General features: G+C 38.0%; 1 protein-coding gene across 1 annotated transcript; it reads right to left on the minus strand.

The window, feature by feature from the left end:
• Positions 1 to 752: 752 nt before the first annotated feature.
• Positions 753 to 20,070, minus strand: TMEM30A (transmembrane protein 30A). Its single transcript, XM_075202645.1, has 7 exons — positions 19,679 to 20,070; positions 13,913 to 14,023; positions 12,947 to 13,054; positions 10,409 to 10,496; positions 6,164 to 6,310; positions 4,966 to 5,172; positions 753 to 2,405 (listed from the first exon to the last, which is right to left on the minus strand). Exons 1-7 carry the CDS (start codon positions 19,907 to 19,909, stop codon positions 2,212 to 2,214), a joined length of 1,086 nt encoding a protein of 361 aa, XP_075058746.1. The 5' UTR covers positions 19,910 to 20,070; the 3' UTR covers positions 753 to 2,211.
• Positions 20,071 to 21,352: the final 1,282 nt, after the last annotated feature.

Below are 21,352 nucleotides of genomic sequence, written 5' to 3' on the forward strand. Positions count from 1 at the left end.
CAAAATCATTGTCCAATTTGGCAGAGATCCATCGGTGGTTAGATGACCTCTTTGTGATTGATTTGCTAACATTTCTTGCAATATACAGTGAATCCTAAAGAATATTTAGATTTTTTCTGAAATAAATACGATAACACTAAAATAGACTATCTTAAAGCACACGCTCTGTATCTGAATGCAATGGGTAGATGCAATTTTGCCACAATAGAGGATGGGTTATGGAAAAAAAAAACAAAAAAAAACTTTTAGGGGCATATTCAATTGTGCGCGGGATTGCCGGAAATCCTGCGGTCTGCGCAGGATTACCGTTATTACGGTAATCCTGCGCAGAAAACCCATTAATACGGTAATCCTGCGCGGAAAACCCGTTAATACGGTAATTTTCTCGCTGGATTTCAGCTCGCAGCTCAGGGAGCTGCGAGCTGAATCCAGCGAGAGAGATTATCGTATTAACGGTATTAGTTTTTCCGTGCTCGAACCCGCGGACAATTGTATACCCCCCTTACAGTTGCTCCTGCATTTGACAGGTAATTTTGTTGCAGATTCAAGTTCAGACATAACATACATTGGAAATGGTTACAAGGTAAATGTAACAAACTACAAGAGCTACTTGTGGCTTGTTCCATGGGGAATAATAATATCCAACAAACTAGTTGTAACCAACATAAGATCCAAGGCCTGCAATAATGTAACAGAAATTAATGATGTTAAGTGAAACACGTCTTAAAAAGTACATATAATAATGATTGTACAATTTCAAAGCTGAGACATAAAAACCATTATGTTTATTTTTGGTACAATTAATTTTCCTATTGGCAGGTAACATTAAAAAGCAACACAGTGGCATTAAAGGAATGTTCAAATAACTTAAACACAGCAATAATCAGCATGAATATTTACATCGTTTATCAAACTATTAGAACCTTCACCATGTACACATAATATACAAATAAAGTAAAAATGTAGCAAAAGCACATGTTTCAAGCAAACGAAAACATTTTTTTCCTTCATTGCATGACTCCACTCATGAACAAACTGCTACTTTGTTAATGCCACTCTGCAGAAAATTACTAAACTGTTCTTGGTGAAGCAAAGATTACAGTCCACCTCCTCCTCCCCCAGCAAATTGCAAGATTGTAGAGCAGCAACAAAAATAAATCAAATTAAAACTGGGAGGACAAAAGACAACTTATTACAGCTTATTTGGGGATATTTTGCGAATAAAACTGTATTAAGCACATTGCCACAATACAGCTAGTAATATGTTAGATGCTTTGCATGCTTTCTAAAATACAGCCACTTTGCAAATTCATGTAAAGCTAGTTCTGTAATAGTGAAGTCCTTCTGGTTAGCCAAACCCTCTTAAATCAGTGACGCAGTAAATCTAAAATAAAAAAAAAGAGGACGCAAGTAGTATCATTAAGAGACAATAATACATAAATCCATGGCCCCTTAAACAGCTGTCAAAGCCAAAAGATGTAAATAGATGTTATAGTTATAAAGAGAAAAGAGGATGATTTTGCGATACAGATGGTGAAGCACACTGCGATTATGCACCATGTACTGACAGATAACAATGGAACAGATGTGTTGTGTAACAGCTTTCTTAAAATACTGTTGTGTACAGGAAAAAATAGACAACCTAAAAGAATTTTAAATAAGAAACATCTCTTTCATGATTAACTCAGGTGTGTAAGAGGGAGGAAATACTTTTTACAGTGTATGTGACAGCTCACTTACATTTCAGTTCAGTTAAACTATGCAAGTTATTTTCAGTTTTAAAAGAGTTACGCAGCATAAATGTGGAGTTGGTAGATTTCTCATAGACATGTGTATAATGCCAGAACAAAAGACTTGTTAATACTCGGCTGTACATCAATTTTATTTGATATCTCTGAAGAAGTCTTCCATGTAGGAAGAAAAAAGAAATAATATATTAAAATAGATTAACAAAAACATTTGAAAAACAATTTTTTTTAAAACTTTACATCCACTTGCAACTGTGCTACAGCACTGGGATAAAGTGACCATCAGAAACTGAGCTTCCATTTAATTCTGACTACCATTTGTACTATAACACTCTGGAATTATTCCTGGGAACAATAAATAAAATGGCCTTAATATGCGCCGATGACGTATACTATAGCAGGAAGCTAGCACACAAGCAGTGCAGGTTTTCTTAGATACACATGCAAGACATGATGCAAACCCTTAGTTCGGAATATCAGCACTGTTGTTCCGATTTCCATATTTATGATGTATAATAAGCAGCACAACACCCAAGAAAAAACATATGGAGCCCACAGTGATGTATGCAATTCCTAAAAATGGATTCTTTCCCCCCATCCAGGAGATGGTGCTTAGGATCATCCTCTTTCTTCCATCAAAGCTGAGAACAGGGTAATCTGAGAAATGTATAGGAAAACCAAAGTGAAAAAGGATAGAAAAAAAAAAAAATATATAAAAAAGTGTGACCAGAAAAATGATGGAACCCTTGGACTTCTATGGGTAGAGAAACTGCCCAGAGAAAAGTCCACAGCTTGTATATCCTACAGTGTTGTCAGCACACGCACTCGTGTTTTTTACTTGCGCTTGGGTGCATTGCTGTATTTCAAATCACTCTTGCACCATTAATTGTGTTTCAATTACCTCCCAAACACAAATAAAAAACAAAGCTTCATTGGGTACACAGCCTTAATATCTGAAAATAAGTTATGGTTACTGGAGGATTCAAGTGGAGAAACACTGCTGTATTGCCTCCTATAGACTTTCACACAACAGCTTTTCTTGGGGAACAGGGAGCTACCGAAGAATAAAAATGAACAAGGATAATATTTTTAGGGGAAAAAAAAAAAGTAATGAAGGCCAGGGGAAGCAGCAGAATTTTTTTTTGAAAAGAATTAAAAAAAAAAAAAAAAAAAATTAGGATTACTACAGGTCTATCACTCAGTGATCAGCTAAATGGCGACATGTTTAAATCTGTATCATTAACCTTTTCTGATCATAATATAATTTCCTGGTCAGTCATCCAAAATATACAATGTTTTGGATGTACCAAATTGCAGTGTTAACCTACCTTGTGTGGGGAACTATATGGTATTTTTGTGTAAACATAATCGTACAAAATGTGGAGCAGACATTAAATCATGTCAATGAATATATTTTGGGCCTAGGGACATTATAGTAAAACATTAGACTTTGAAGACTTAACGCTCAAGTAGTCCTGTATAAGACTACAGCAACTTAATGAGCTAAATCAGATGCTTTGTTTAAAGTTATTGTAAATCATCCAAGTACTCTACCAGGATAATTTCAACACTGCTTCATCAGACACTAAGGGGGGTATTCAATTGTTTCTTTTAACGCACTAAAACAAAAAAACGAGCGCTCCAAAAAAACTTCATATTATACGGTAATTTTGCGCGCGTAAACAGTTAATACGGTACTTACTCGCTGCCAGCGGGCTGAATTTCAGCTCGCTGCTCAGGGAGCTGCGAGATGAAATTTAGCAAGTAATTACCGTATTAACGGTAATATTTTTAGAGCGCTCGTTTTTTTGTTTTAGCGCGTTAAAAGAAACAATTGAATACCCCCCTATGGGTGATTCTCCAGGATAGCTCTCACCAACGCTGAAAAGAAATAAGTTATCCATGCACAAATTTTGCCACGTATCTCACTTTTACAGGAGAATAAAGTAAACCCTACTTATTATACTAGGTAACTAAATCCTCTGAATTTAGCTCACCATATAGATCATTCTGTGCAGAGCAGTTGTAGAACTATTTACCATATTTCCAATGTGTATTAAACAAAAAGGATACATACTGAAGCATACAGTAAGCTTGTGGAGCAGAGAGCTGACAATTTTCCATACAGAATCTCAGACATAAAACTACTGTGTTTGTAAAACAGTAATGGGACCTGTAGACTGGATCCAGGCACAAAAACAAAATACTACACTGCTGCATATCTGGTCTGAATGTTCATTTGTAATATTTTAAGATTGTTTTTTTTTATTAATGTTAAGAGACGTATATAAAGTGCCTATGTTTGATTAAGCAAGTGAAACGTTTCTGGTAAAAACAACTCATATCCTTAGACTAAAAATATTGCAGTGTGCTGGAGTGTCTACAATCAAATGGGTAAAAAGGAAATAAAAAATGACAAATAATGGAACGTTACTAGGACGTACTGACTTCTACGCCTCCTCTTTCAGTGACATTTCTGTGGTGTAGCAGAGCAATCATAGGACTGTAGCATCACTCTTCACAGCTCCACCCCCCCCCCCCCTTTCATATCAATGTCCAGGGAAGAGGAAATTAGTCCTTTGTAAACTAATTGTATTTATGCACTTAATACAAGCAACATTTATACATACATTTTCACTGTAACCATTTTAGTCTCCGTTAGTACTAAGCGCCCAAATATGCGATTTTCTGTATACTCTGTGATAAGTGCAACCAAATGCTTCTTGAATGGTCATTGCTATGAAGGGGAGGGGCGGCTGTTCCGAGTATTATTGAGGTCACATGAATGCTCCACTACAGAAAACTTACAAGTATGTATTGAATAACTGCAAGGAGTCCAATAACATCCAACACCATGGAATGGTCATATTTAAATGTTCCACTCATGTCAGGATTAATAATATATAGGGAACAAACAAAGGGGAGAAGATTTTTAGTTTTTAAAAATCTGTATCAGTCATTAGATGCTCACCAAGAATACATATAACTTCATCTTTGGAGGAAGGTTTTGTTTTAATTATTATGCAACAGATACCACCCACCCCCCTTCCAGTGAGCGTGGAGTGAGGCAGTAGAATGGAAATGTGAAATTAATGGCATTAGGAGGTACTATAGGAAACCCACCACATAAAAAAAAAGTGTTCTAAAATGAATCCTGTTTTCCCCCCTCCATTAGGCAATAAACATAGACTTTAGCTGTTATTTTATAAAAGGATACTGTACTCTACATGAAGAGAGTAATTGCCAGGTGCTAAGGCTGCATATGAACCATCATTCTTTTCTATCAGACCGTAAAGCTTCCTGAATGTAGGCAGTGCTGCAGTACGCATCCATACAATAAAATCTTCATTGATGAATCCATTGTTTTCTGGGTCCTTGTCCAATTCAAATACTGGATACTTCCAATTAATTGGCTGTGTGGTGTCTAAGAAACAGAGAAAAGTAAAAGCAAAGACCATCGCTAGCATGAAGCCATTACACTAAGTGAATGAATACTGCTAAAAACAGATCCAGCTAAGTAAAATACTGAATCCCATCATGTGAACACCAGGATCAACAGAACCATTTATACCCAATATTTATAAAATTATTTTCCCATATATAGGGCATTCATGAAACCGTATAAGGGAGATTTGATATTACATAAGGCAAAAGTTAATTACTCATTTGTGCTTTGTGAAATATGTGGGCAGATTATGGGACCTAAAGACAAATAAACAGGAACAAAGGCAAGATCACACATATGGGCAAACCACATTCATAAATATGTATATTTGCTCCATTGAGCAAAGACATCACTATAAAGATTGTAAACAATTTCACATGGAAGGCTTTGGAAAAACGTGGGTGAGGGGGGGGGGGGGGGGGGACTTGGAGGCCATCTTGAGCAGTTGCATCACTAAACAGCTCCTACAGTTTTGAATTGTTTATACAGACGCATCTGGGATGTTCCATCCTTAATAATTGGGGAATTACCCACAAACTCAGATTCAGGGGATGCCTAGGAGCACAAAGAGCCCTTTCCCTATGTTGGAGAACTAACTTTCACCGAGCTCCGAACTTGGGTGTAGTCCAATCAGCAGCTTCAACAAATCGTGATCACCTATTCTCCCCTTGATTATCCTCCTTTGATTTATTAACCTAAATCGCTAAACTATACAGACTTCCGTTGGGGACTACATATTGAGCCGAGCAATTAGCCAACCGCAAATGCAGGTCCTCAGTGCGGACCCCTGGGTGGTCAGCCTCTCGCAACGGTTCATAACCATGCGCAACGTGCCAAAAAAAAAGATAGAGTTTTCAATATGACTTGTAAATGAGTAACAACATAAAGTCACAGAAGCTCCCACAGACCCTCAATAAATAAAAATAATCCAGCTCATCATATCATTTCACCAATTATTGTTAGAAGTTACCTTTAAAAACTTCCGCAAGGTTAGTTGCATTGCTATTAGTTGGATTTCTGAACTTCACATTTTTATCTGTCCACCAAGCAATGCCTTTTTTTGTTAAGGAAATTAATTCTTCCGCTCCATCTTTGACTTGATATAAGCGAAGTGTGTCTTGAATAAAAAGGATATCAAGTTATAATGCAGCTTTTTGCTTCAAACCCTTTTTACCTTATATAATAAAGATACATAAAAAATAACACCTTGTGTACAATTAAGTTAATCATCATATGGGTTACTTACTAGCAAACAGCAAAAGTGTGTATGAGCAGATACCCATTGCAACCACATATTCGCTTCTATTGTCCCAAGTTCCACTAGATCAATGCTAATCACTGATCGGTTGCTATGGGCTACTCTACATTTACCCTTTATTTGGAAATAAACCATAAAAAAAAAAAGTTAATGGTGAGGTAAAAACAACACTACCTACTAATTAAATCTGATTTTAATCTCTCAGTTTGTTAAAAGTCATTGATGGACTGTATGCAAGTCCCAGGTTTCTGACTGGGCTTAAGAGCTGGATCCAGAGTTTCCTGGAGTGAATGGAAAGAACAGGAGGACGGGCCTCCATTCGTTAGATCCATGTCAGGTCTCTGAACTGCCAGACAGCAGACTACTTAAATAGTTGCACCGGCAAGATGTAGTTTAAAAGCCGTTTGTTTGCGCAGTCACTCTCTCATATTACCTGTGGAAAGAGGCTGAAATCCTCCATAGGGTGAAAAACTGCTATTTATTCGTAAGTGAACAAATCTGTTTGTATGCAAGTTAGATATTAGGTCCTTCCATACTTCTACCGTAACATTGGACTGCTGTGACATTTTATGTATACAGGGCACTTTTATATTTAAAGTGCCTTGTGTAACCCAGGAGACTACATCTGTGTCCTGATCTTGTGATTAATTATTATTAGAGATGGTCACTGACCCCCGTGTTTTGGTTTTGGATTCGGTTTTGGATCTGGATTAACGTCGTGTTTTGGTTTTGGTTTTGGTTTTGCAAAACTGCCATTGCGTGTTTTGGTTTTGGTTTTGGTTTTGTTTTGCTATTTTTTTGGAAAATCCATGTTTTTGGGCCTAAATTAACCCAATTTAGTGCTCCAACTGTTTTAGAGACAAGTAATCTAATTGTTGAGGTAATAAATCATCCAAAAAAACAGTTTAATTCTTCGTTGGTAGGCCTATTCTACACACAAAACAGATTGTCTTCCTCTCCATCTATGCATATTGGCAATGCAGCCATCGTCTTTGAATGTATATTACACCCTACACTTATAGTTAAATATGTAAAGAAATGGAAAAAGCCAGTTTGGTTTCTGTCTCTCAAGGCCCCCCTCCACTTGTATAAAATACCAAAAAATTCAGCCATTATAGACTGCACAATATTAATTGACATGGAGAAAGCCAGTTTGGTTTCTGTCTCTCTAGGCCCCCCTCCACTTGTATAAAATACTAAAAAATTCAGCCATTATAGACTGTACAATATTAATTGACATGGAGAAAGACAGTTTGGTTTCTGTCTCTCTAGGCCCCCCTCCACTTGTATAAAATACCAAAAAATCCAGCCGTTATAGACTGTACAATATTAATTGACATGGAGAAAGCCAGTTTGGTTTCCACCTCTCTAGGCCCCCCTCCACTTGTATAAAATACTAACAAATTCAGCCGTTATATACTGTACAATATAAATTGAAATGGACAAAGGCAGTTTGGTATCTGTCTGCATCAGATCCTCTCTCCACTAGGAGTAAAATAGAAAACTATTCAGCCGTTATATAATCTAGAATATAAATAGAAATTGAGAAAGGCAATTTGGTATCTGTCTGCATCATAATCATCAACATCATCATTAGCGCCCTCGTCGCCTACACAAATCTCCCCCTCATCCTCTTCTAATTCCAAAGTGGCATCCTCAATTTCTGTATCACCGGCTACACTCGGGCTATTAAGGCACACATCAGCAGAATGCTCACGATTAGACATCCCACTGTTGGATGGACTCTCCACAGGGATTGTTGTCATTTGTGAATCAGAGCAAATATTCTCCTGTAATGCCTCACTGGTATCTTGCAGCTCAGCTTTGACGCGTAACAGTAGTTGTGCACCAATTGTAGGCTGGGTAACTTTTTGGGATCTGCCACTAATAGCCAAAGGTGAAGGCCTCATTCTCTCTTTGCCACTGCGTGTGTAGAATGGCATGCTTGCAATTTTTTTTTTATCGTCACTTAACTTTTGCTCAGTTACACTTCGTTTTCGCTTCAATACAGTAAATTTTTTTTTGGTTTTTGTTTTTTGCACTAATTTGAAAACACTCTGTTGTTTGACATCGCCTTGGCCAGATGACGTACTGGGAACACTAACATCAGGACTGGTGACAGAACCTGGTTGCTCATTTAGATCATATGTGGACTGCTTTGAATCCATTGCGTAGATACTGCTGACAGATATGACTTTTGACAGCCAGAAATATTAATGCACAATTAGAGAGGACACCCCAAAAACACTGAGGAGTGCTTAAAATTATTGAGTAGATACTGCTGACAGATATGACTTTTGACAGCCAGAAATATTAATGCACAATTAGGGAGGACACCCCAAAAACACAGAGGAGTGCTAAAATTTATTGAGTAGATACTGCTGACAGATATGACTTTTGACAGCCAGAAATATTAATGCACAATTAGAGAGGACACCCCAAAAACACTGAGGAGTGCTTAAAATTATTGAGTAGATACTGCTGACAGATATGACTTTTGACAGCCAGAAATATTAATGCACAATTAGAGAGGACACCCCAAAAACACTGAGGAGTGCTTAAAATTATTGAGTAGATACTGCTGACAGATATGACTTTTGACAGCCAGAAATATTAATGCACAATTAGAGAGGACACCCCAAAAACACTGAGGAGTGCTTAAAATTATTGAGTAGATACTGCTGACAGATATGACTTTTGACAGCCAGAAATATTAATGCACAATTAGGGAGGACACCCCAAAAACACAGAGGAGTGCTAAAATTTATTGAGTAGATACTGCTGACAGATATGACTTTTGACAGCCAGAAATATTAATGCACAATTAGAGAGGACACCCCAAAAACACTGAGGAGTGCTTAAAATTATTGAGTAGATACTGCTGACAGATATGACTTTTGACAGCCAGAAATATTAATGCACAATTAGGGAGGACACCCCAAAAACACAGAGGAGTGCTAAAATTTATTGAGTAGATACTGCTGACAGATATGACTTTTGACAGCCAGAAATATTAATGCACAATTAGAGAGGACACCCCAAAAACACTGAGGAGTGCTTAAAATTATTGAGTAGATACTGCTGACAGATATGACTTTTGACAGCCAGAAATATTAATGCACAATTAGGGAGGACACCCCAAAAACACAGAGGAGTGCTAAAATTTATTGAGTAGATACTGCTGACAGATATGACTTTTGACAGCCAGAAATATTAATGCACAATTAGAGAGGACACCCCAAAAACACTGAGGAGTGCTTAAAATTATTGAGTAGATACTGCTGACAGATATGACTTTTGACAGCCAGAAATATTAATGCACAATTAGAGAGGACACCCCAAAAACACTGAGGAGTGCTAACATTTATTGAGTAGATACTGCTGACAGATATGACTTTTGACAGCCAGAAATATTAATGCACAATTATGGGGGACAACCCAAAAGCGCTGGGGAGTGCCAAATATGAAGAAAAAATAATAAACCTCTATCCTCCTCTCTGCACTAGCGATTTTGGTTAGAGCAATTGCAAGAACAATATTGTATTCTTTCTCTGTCCCTGCTCTAATTAGCCTATGACTACACCCTGCTCTCTCCCTCTGTCAAATGGCGATGGATTGCTGTGGAGGCGTGTATTTATAAAGTTGAAGTATCGCGAGAACCGAGTCCCGAGATCCGACGACGTCACAATGACGTTCGGCCTCGATTTGGATTCGGAATTGGCGGGAGAGTACCGAGCTGCTCAGCTCGGTACTCGGATACCCAAAGTTCGGGTGGGTTCGGTTCTCGGAGAACCGGACCCGCCCATCTCTAATTATTATACACATATGCACAGTATAACACACACACGTTATCACTAAACTCTATGCACCACAAAAGTACAATTGTTTTTTTCAGTTCATGTGTTTTTCCTAATTATCAAACATTTTCTAGAATCAAAAAATGATTAAACAACTTACCATTAAACATACTGTTAGCAATGGCACCACAAGGCGCAATGGGTTTGTTGTTATTGGTGCGATAGGGATCACATTCCTTGCTGGGATTCTAAGGGTGTATAATACATGTATTCAACAGAGTGTAAACATTTCAATGGAATATTTTCAGCCACATGCAGTGATAATTTAAAAACATAACACAGTTAAGCTGCATGAAATGTTAATGATCCAATTTCATTTGCACTGCAGTGTATAGAGTTAACCATGCAATTCATTTACAAAATTTACCAAATTGTCATATAGTTTTGGGCCTAAATTTGAAAATTCACACAGTGCTAAAACACGGATTATCTAGCAACGAATTAGACCTCATACTGTGTACATGAAATACAACCTAAATGTGGAAGTTATAGATCAGTTTGGTTTATACTGTGTAGATCAAAATAAAAAAAGCATCAAGGTCAGTTAAGTATATACTGTATACAGTGTATATATTATATATTTACAACAAACAAAAGCTGGGCTGCTTATTGATCACAAAATTACTGTAACATTTTAAGAACCTGTTTAATTATTTAACATCCTAAAGAAAAACCAGCCCACTGACGATGGGGTACTCTATATAATGGTTTTGTGGTCATATCATCAATGCCTACACTATATACAGATCTAACACGCATTAAATTGTGTTTTAACACTGGGCAATTCTGCTGCCGCTGCATAGGCCATGCAGTATGATTTTTCCAGGTATAATAATAATGATAAACAGCAAACTTTTACCATTACTTACTTGCAAAATCACTGTTAACAGCATTGTTTGCTTTTAAATCCTGGGGTCATCGAGTTTACACTGATTAACAGATGGCCAAAAAAAAATTAAATCCACAATTTTAGCTTCTTAAAATGGCAGCATCTGTTGTCTGAACAGAGGTAATGGTCAGTCCCAAAGAAAATAAAAAACCCACACATGGCTGAATAGCAGAGAACTGCACGTGACTGACTCCTATCTTAGCTCAGACCAAGATACTGTCATTTAAAAAAAAAAATATATAGGTCCCAATCAGTATGCCGATTCATGGGTGCACACTTTACACTGCTTACCTTCAGATCTGTGCTCTTCATCTGTCATAACCATCGGCTGAAAAAACTGTGAAACTCTAAACTCAATGGAGATCCTGGTCGTAAGCGCATACACACTGCAGAAATGGAACATCGTTCCATGGCTGAACGACATTTTTAGTCGTGTTTAAAAATCAAATGAAACAATACGATGTGCTTTGGAACGAAAATCGTTCATCGATGCAGCGTACACACGAAAGCGAAATTGGGCCAAACAGTTGTTGATCGTCTGATTGGCCCACTCTTTGGCTGAAAACACTGTAGTGTGTACACAGCCTAATGGAGTTAATTCCCCAGTCATCCAAAGATTAGACAGGAAGGAAAAGTGTTACCAGATGTTTAGCTCTTAGAAGTGTTTCTTTCCTGTCTAAGCTGCAGGTAGGTAGGTCCCTATGTTGTTAACTAACCCGGATCCCACAGCCCAGAGGGTGGAGTATGGATAAGCCCCAGAGGTTTTCAGAATGGGGAGCAGGCTATTTTGTGCAGCCAACCTTGGGATAATGGTATCAGATCTATGTTGAGCAGCCTGGGCTGGATTCACTATAGCATTAGGACCCCACATTTATTGTCTCTCCGTTCTAAAGGAAAGCAGCCCAGGTAGTTCAACACTGATATGAGGATTAGGTGGAGGGAGCATTCTGATTCGTTAATTATTTTTTTACTACAGAGTACATTTTTTGTGGTCTGAATGGAAGTGTCTGTTAAACACTTGGGGCATATTCAATTAGCTTGGCTGTCCGTGATTATGCGCTGGCAACAGTAATAAGGATTGCATAGGGCTGCAAAGGGAAATCCGTGATATTTTGCAGTACCTTATTACTTTGACTAAAGTGCAGCGGGCGCGTAATCACAGAACACAAAGCTAATTGAATAGTGGAGAACTGCAAGGGGCATATTCAGTCATGTGGTTTTCTTCCGCCAATAACTAACCATTACACCTCTGCTTAGGCCACAGATGCTGCTAATTCAGAAATGTACCTGTAGTAATTTGGTTCACAAAGTACCGTAATATATACAGTATAGACTTTTCACTCATCTGACATCCAGTGGCAGAAAATAGCATTGCAGGGAACATTGCAATTTCTATTTATAAAATAGATAATCTGCTAGACCAGTAGAACCCAAACTCTCTCAGTTTAAGGCACCCTTAAGGTCTGCATAATTTTTTTAAGGCACCCTCAAACCAAAATAATAACCAAATAGTCCCCTGCCTTGCTTATCACCAGCCCTGGCCACAGCACCCCTGTGAGATAGCAGTGACACCCCAGGGAGCCCCGGGCGCACAGTTTGAGAACCACTGTGCTAGACACAAAAATCCAACTTTGCTAAAATCATGGCACAATAAAAGCGGATTCTTTATGCTCAAATTAAGCAAATAGATTATTTTGTTATTTTAAACTTCAGATTAGGAACATTTTTGTCAAACAAAACAAGACTTACTGTAAGTGAGTTTTTGTCTCCATTCAGTTGGCTGTCATCTCTAGACTTTACATATCGACGATGGTTCTGATAAAAGTTGGATAGCCCGTAATACATAAACACAGTGCTCTACAATAAATCAACAGATAGGTAGAACAAAATTAGGTTTTTTAGTATAATCTCTATGAAATCTGTTATCTTTAAGAAACATCTTAGCACAACAGGTAACAAAAAAATCCTCCTTGTGCCTTATATATCGCTTTACATTTCCATGATGCACTGGTTGAATGGAGAATAACTACTTATAACAGTCAACTAGTTCCTAGACACCTTTATAGGCCCAAAGTATGAAATTAGCCCTTATGGTCCAAAGACTTTTGAAAAAGCCCGGAAATAAAACAGGTAGCTTGAGAATAAACAGATTAGTTGTATTTGGCATCCTAAATTTAGGAGAACTAAACTATTAAATGTTGTTGGGATGTTCTAACTGCAGCGGAAAGGTGACAGAGGTGTTTTGTTGCTTTTGCTTATTAACCAATTTTGTCCATTTCTTTTATACAATTCTCAAATTCCAAAATCTATTTGTTCTAAAATGCTATTAAAATAAATTATCTTCTATACCCCCAAATACAAAGTTAGCTTGAACTAGGGTAACAAAAAAAAAAAAAAATACATACATTTTATTCATGGAAAAACACACATTGCAAAGAGCAACAAACTGGCCAAGAATAAAATGTGTATCTGTCAATAAAGAAGGTTAAATAGGGCTTAGTGCATTCTTGCTATGACACCTTTAACTTTGTTACCGCTATCATATCACTGCCAGCAGAAAATTTTGTAAGTACAGAAAAAGCTGATTTTAAGGTATGTTTAACAAGTCGTCTATCAGTTTAAGAACTTATTGTGCATGAAAATCAAGATCCACAATTTTACAAGGCAAACCTAAAATAGCATATTGTAAAAAAAAAATAAAGAAGAATATATTACCTCAAATGCACTTTCCAAAGTGAAATTAATAATACAGTTACAAGATTCATTCCATGAAACATTAGAGCACTTGTAGCAAGCACTACTTGATTCTATCCCCGTGTAGTCAATCTGGAAAAAAAAATACATAGTTAGCGGAATACTTGATTGTTTATGCAACGAATATTTATGTGTATAAATACATACGCACACATAAAAGTACATTTTACACACTTCTGTACATTAAAATAAATATAAAAAAAACCCTGCTTGTGAGCTTAGAATCTAAAGGGTAAAAAACGAACAAGGAAGCCAGCTGACATGGAGTCCACCATTATCTCACCATTATGCTATTTTAACGGAGTAGCGCAACAGGTTATATGTAAAACTATGAGGCTTCAGTTCATATGAAAAGACTAAATGGGTCAATCCATATCAGTTCACCCAGTCATGACACCCACCAACTCAGATTTTCATGAAACTTGGTACATTTGATACTACCACATATCTACTAACCCATGTAAAATGTATCTTCTCTAGGCCTCAGTTTTTAAGATATACGGGGTCAAAGTTATGTAAAATTGCTCAGAAATGCCACTCCTGATTCTCCTGACCCAAATGGCACTTTTCTTCTGCAAGTCAATCACTTTCACATGGGATACCTTTCTATTTTGTAGACTACTCAACTGAATTTTAAGTGTAAGCACACTATTTTTTGCACAACATAACGGGGAGAATTTAATGAGCCGCAATGTTCCTCAGAACATCGCGGTTGTGCATTTTATACTATGGTAGAAATATCCACTCATTTTTCCCTCACACCTCTGTAGGGTGCAAGAAAATATGAGTGGAGATTTCTGTCAAACTCTCTGCCGTGAAGTGTCTCCGGATTGGTCACGAAACACTTTGCGGCTAATTGAATCCCCTCCGTCCCCAACGTGTTACGTCTTACTAGTGTTCACTCTGGTCCGTTTGTGAGCAAAATATCACATGCAAGAGATCATGTGATGTACCAATGAACTACGTGGCATGGACATGAATGCTACAAGTTATCAAGACAGGATTTGGACTGCAGCACCACTAACTTCTAAAATGCTTGTCTGGACAAGTCCTAACAAATAATTCAATATTTATTAATAGTACATTTTTGCAAAGTCTCAATTAATCTCTTAACAAAAATAACTTAATTTACATTCACACAGTACAGTAAGAGGGCACTGAATGAATCTTCTGCAGCAGCAAAAAAAGCAAGTAAACAATACGAACTGTAGAGAATCATGTGGAAAAGATAGAATAAATATTTGGGAGTATGGAGATCTAAAATTTACATGATTAGGGGGGGGGGGGGGCATAAAGCTAGAAAATATCAGTTGATTCAATATTAAACATTCACAAAGCTAAGTATATATATATATATTTTTTTAAAAAAAGTTTCCATTCCCTGAAGTGTTTAATTGGCCATAGCCTTGCATGCTAAGCACAAGCTACTGTCCCCATCTAATAACTTTAATGAAGCACATACCAAAATTTCTAATTTCCTAATGCATCGTAAGCTTTTTTTAAAATGCATTTTAATTAGCCTTAGCATCATTTTATATCTTTGCTGTTATTGATAAAGACTACAGCACCGTTCTGGTATTAGTTAGAATTACATTTTCGCAGCTTAACAGCGCTCAGTCTACTTGAAGCAGATAAAACTGTTACAGGATCTCTGCAACACTTTCCTTCACAGAATTCACACAAGATTCAAAGTCCTTTATTATTAGCACAGCAGCCACCATGTCCTTGTATTCACTGCTAACCTGCATTTGTGTGTATTGGAAAAGTGATCCCTATTTTGAGGTGTGTTTTTGCTATCCCTGCTATGAAAAGCATCCAGACTACTTTGGTTTAGTTTCCCTTTAAGAAACTTATTTTATTTCCTTACCTTGTTTACTTTAGGCCTACAAGTTTCAAATGTTATTATTGCCAAATCTCTACCTAAACAAATATTTCCTGATCTAAAATAAAATCTTCTTATCCTTTTGAACTGTTGGTCTCATGTGTTTATATATGTAGAAAAACAAGAAGGAAGCGGTCAAGAGGAGGGAAAGATTTGCACACAGCACACAATACCACAGCCTACTTCCACACAGTATAACTGCCATAGCTCACTTTTACTTATATCACCTATACCAGGGTTTCCCAAACCCAGTCCTCAGGGCTCCCCAACAGTGCAGGTTTTCCATATCTCCTTGCTGGAGCACAGGTGTATTCATTACTGACTGACACATTGTAACAGATCCACAGGTGGTCCTAATTATGTCACATGTGATCCAGAAAACCTGCACTGTTGGGGAGCCCTGAGGACTGGGTTTGGGAAACCCTGACCTATACCATCCTCCACACACAGTGCACCCATTACAGCAACTGCATTACCAATACATGTGTTCCTTCACTGACAACTTGCAAAGAATTGTTAAATAAAGTCAATTGTTGACTACATAGTTGATGAGGTTGAAAAAAAAAAAAAAAAAACCGACACCAGTCCATCAATTTTTGAAGCTCCTGCAATCCCTCACTTATATCTGAAAACTGAAGCAACCGCCAATCTGTTTCAATCGGGAAAAATCTCTCCAGACCCAATATCGCAATCCTATTTTTCCCCCTGTATCCATTATTATCCTTCATTTTAATTAACAGTCGTATCCCTGGATACACTTTTCCACTAAAAAATTTGTCTAACCATTTCTTAAATATATCAATTGAATCTGCCATCACAACCTTTCCTGGCAGTGAATTACATATCTTGACTGCCCTTACTGTAAAGAACCCCTTCCTTTGCTGAAACTTCCTCTCCCAAAAAGGCAAGAATCCGGAAAGCACAAAATGTATCAGTAAATTTCACACAACACGTCCATTTCAGCAGATTTTATAACTTAAACAAACAATATTAGCTGTGGTCACAATACGTATGTTTCTGTAGAGTAAAAATTACTCCTCACATTTGTAAAGGGTATTTCTATCTAAAGATAATGGTAAATTAGCTTAGGACTTGCAAAATGTTCGTCAAGTTGTTTTTTTTTTTATAGTCTATTTTACACATATAACCCGTGAGAAAAAACAATCTCCATGAAAATAGAGGTCTATTAGGATTTGGCATTGAAAGTAGTATATATTCAGTATCTCTGCGGTGTTCCAGGAAACACCTTTACACCCTCCTGGTTGAAGGGACTAAAGCTGAAGAGCAGCATGGTGAAGGCTGTACAAATAACCTGTGAAACTCTTCCTAATCTGATGTCTCCTGGACAACTTCCGAGTGTCCAGCACTGAAGCCTGACTCAAACCTCTACCACACACACCTCCCAGTACATATGAAAGCCATCGTCAAAGACACAAAATACTCATTCTTATTATGTGAGAAATAGATTTATACTTTTTGCTCACATCTTTACGCATTTACAAAGGCAGCCTAATTGGAGGTCTCATGTTCTGAAAGGAAGGAAACGTAGGTAGACTATAGTCAGGAATGAGATGCGTGCGACGTCATCGGCATGATTGAACAATAGGATATGGCACGCCAATGTGATTTGCTAATTCTTTTTCTCTGCCAAATGAACAGTTCATGCATATAGTGACATATGAGACTGATCCAAGGAATGCTAAGATGCCCAGTCTGCTAGGCAACAAGGATATCTGTATAGGTGTTAACGTGATCTCTGCTTCCAATGTCCTTATATTCTATAGTACAATACATATTCAAAATGTATCTAATCTGTAGAGATAAAAAAAAAAAAAGCCTCCACTAATTTCACTAGCCCAGTAAATTACCTTCTTGTAGTACTGGATGAGTTCATAGAAACAAAATAACTGGTAAAGGTAATCACTGAACTGAAGCTTGGAGGAAAGGCTATAAACACCTTATACAGATTCAGGGGAAGAATAAAGGACACAGGGGCACATTTATCATTATTCACATAAAGTGAAAAGTAGTTTTCAATCCTTATCGCAATGATAAGGATTGAACTACTTCTCACATTTATGTACAGCCGTGCAGAGAAACAGCAGTTCCGAAAAACTGCTGTTTCAGTGATAAAAAAAAACATACTTACCCCCCTCTTCAGGTCTTCTCCTCACTCTTCAAGTGCGCATGTCCAGTACACAGATCCCCTCTCTGTCTCTGCAACTATCGTTGCAGAGAGAGAGCTGTGAGTGACAGGGAGGGATCATGTGATCCCTCCACAAATGCGCTGTCCAGCTCTGCTCTCCGGAGCAGAGCTGACAGCATTAGATTTCCTCATGTACGCCAGCTTCAGCTGGCGTACATTAACATGACAAGTTCCCGAAAAAAATGTTTTTTCGGGACTTGTTAGATTGCGGCCAGGAGCAGTCACCATTCTGTTGAATGGTGACTGTTAGAAAAAACGAACTGCAGCGAAAATTAGTGGTTTTGAAGATTGAACAGTCGAACGGAGCTGTCATAAATATCAATTGCAGACTTCCTTCACCTATTTTCACGGTAAGTGCACGATAGTGCAATACCGTCATTTGTTAAATGTGCCCCACAGTGTCAGATGAATAACACAGGTTTTCTGGAGCCATTATGAAGCAATTCAGGTTTCTCACCCCCACTCTCCCATCTGGATTACCCTTATTCAGTATTAAATGAGGCTATTACTTGGAAATGAAAAAAGAAACACGAGACATAAATGCTTATCCTTTGTACAACAAACCTCTGTTCTGCAGAATGTTTCTCCCACAAAAGAACAATACTGCAGTATAGTTTGCTTATACTCATGGAAGGTTAACTATTTGTTCCTCTTGTGACCACTTTCTATAGATAATTAATTTTTGTATGCCATCATATTGTCATGGATTCAAATAATACTTAGAGAATTTTATTTTTTATATTTTTTTAGAAAACTGCTAACAAACTAAGCTTGGATCTTTACAGGAGCACATTATGTTGCTCCCAACCTCCTCTACAACTAAGGTTATCAGGGGAGTCATGAACATAAAATATATATTTGATAATAAAGTTATTTATCACATTCATATTGCTTTTCATATGAATATGTGAATATATAGTGAATGGAGATCTACATTCTATACATAGCATTCAATTCTGCTCAGTAATCCTATCTTGCAGTCTCCCATAAATGTAAACATAAGGTGTACATATAATGTAAAAGATAACCCACAACTTACAGGGGGATTGGAAGGCTCTGTTTGGGAGAAGGGGGCACGGTCAGGGTGCTCCAAGCTGTTTGAAAGAGCTTGGATACAATTTTATTGCAAACTGGAATTCTCCATTAACTATTTGCAATTCAGCAATCAACATACATACTGTATATGCATTTTTAAATGGCTGAACAATTCCCATAACAAACAAAGAGTACTTAGTACTGGTGTATTGAAATAATTGCTGACTACTGATGGCATTCGCTACATATCCAAATTCATTAAAGAATTTCCTAAGCTGTAATTAGTAAGGAACATATCCTTTGCTGTCCTGTCACAACATACTTGAGTGACATCAGTGAAATCCAGGATCCACCTTAAGACCACTACAATATGCCCAACTAAAGTGTTATCAAATCAAATTGTATAAGATTTTATGATTTTCACTCCACAACTTCTGATGTGTCACATTACAGGGTGATGATCTACGACGACAACCGGTGCTGTATACTATACAATCACCCCCATCTCTGATCACCTGTACACACACACTGAGTGTCAGCCTGTACCCCGACACACAACACAACACAACACAACACAACACAACACAACACAACCAGGACTCACCTCAAACTCCCGGATGTTGTTAGAAGTGACGAATATGCCGATCCCAATGGGGATAAAGATGATGCCGATCACGAAGAAGGCCGGCAGGACTGTCCCGGCGGTGAGGATGGGCTGCCAAGCCGGAAGCCGCTGCTGCTTAAAGGCCGTGTTATCCGGCTTCTTGCTCTTCGCGGCCACACCAGGGCCGACACCTGAGTGATGCCCATCCTCCTCCTTGTAGTTCATAGCCATAGGGTCTCTATTCTGCCCCCGATATCACCTAGACTCAAAACCCAGCTGCCCCTAACACAACACACCCGCCTTGCCGCTGACTGTCCGCGGCGTCACTACGGGCGTGCCGCAACACGGAAGGAGAGCTACCTGGTGCGCATGCGTCTTGGTGGACTAACACCGACCAAATCTCAGTGAACACTAGAAGGTTAAATATCATGCACTCCATCCTGTTTTATGTCTGTTAATATAGTTCTATGGCGGTAGCCATTTTCCTGAAGAGAGATATTTTTGACGATTGGCTTGGCTGCTGCTAAAGAAGGAAAGTTGACAGGTAGCATACTGGAGTATTTGTTTATAAAAAGAGTGAACAGTAGTAGTTTCCCATCATATTACGCAGTACTTTACAGAGAATACTTTTCTATGGTTAGGATTTATTAAGAACGCCCAACTCATAGAAACATCCACCTCCCAACAAAACTACTATAAAGAAAATTTAGGCACTCAATTGACTAATCTTGATGGGTTTTTTTACCATCAAAATCCCTATCTCTAGAAAAGTGACTAATATAATAAAAATGTGCAGAGAGAGTCTGTTTTATCACCTCCAAAGAGGGTTTTTCATCCAGGTAAATACCCTGTAAACTGCATTTTTAAGAGGATTTACACATTTTAAAGTAACATGAATATTTCTTATTAGACCATCTCTGATCTGCTGTAGTCCCATCATTTTCGATCACAAATGCAGTCACCATAGATTTCTGTGCCATAATCCAAACATCTAAAATGACATAATAAATGGATTACCAGACAAAGGGGCCTATTTATCAATCATCCGCGGGGTAGCAATTTATTAATAGGGCATCACAGTGCTTTCTTTTTGTCATAGAACTCACCGGAACTGAGTTCCGGCACCTTTTTTCAATGGCTTTGCCAAGTTTTAAAAGTAACTTTTGAACATTTGATGTTTGGTCCACGTGGACTTGAATTGTCCTGTTGAGCGTAGCAGGTCAGCGACAAGATCATTAAAACGGTGCATGCGGGCTGCTTGTGTGTCGAGTCTGATGCATGCGTACTTCATTCGCGCTAGTTGTGATGACACTGCTCGGCTTGTGGCGCTGCTCAGCTTGTGATTGGTCGTGTGGTCGCACGCTGAGTGCTTACTGCAGGCGGCGACCATTATGTTTCGTTATACAACTGACTTGTGTGGGTGTGTGTACAGTGATTGACTACATGATGTGAATAGCACTGTTTATTGGCAGTTGTCAGGATGGCATAAACAGTTTCAGGGGTGGTTACAGCAGACATATCTAGTAATTCATCACAATTCTCCAGCAACCCTACATCTGGCTATAGGGTCATTCCACATCAAATCAATACAGGGTTTCAAATTGACCGTTTCAGATTGTAATGAAATTTGGTATAATAAATGCTGTCATGGGTGTAAAGAAAACCTCCAAATCT

This window comes from Mixophyes fleayi, chromosome 3 (genome assembly GCF_038048845.1).
Source record: "Mixophyes fleayi isolate aMixFle1 chromosome 3, aMixFle1.hap1, whole genome shotgun sequence".
NCBI lineage: Eukaryota > Metazoa > Chordata > Amphibia > Anura > Limnodynastidae > Mixophyes > Mixophyes fleayi.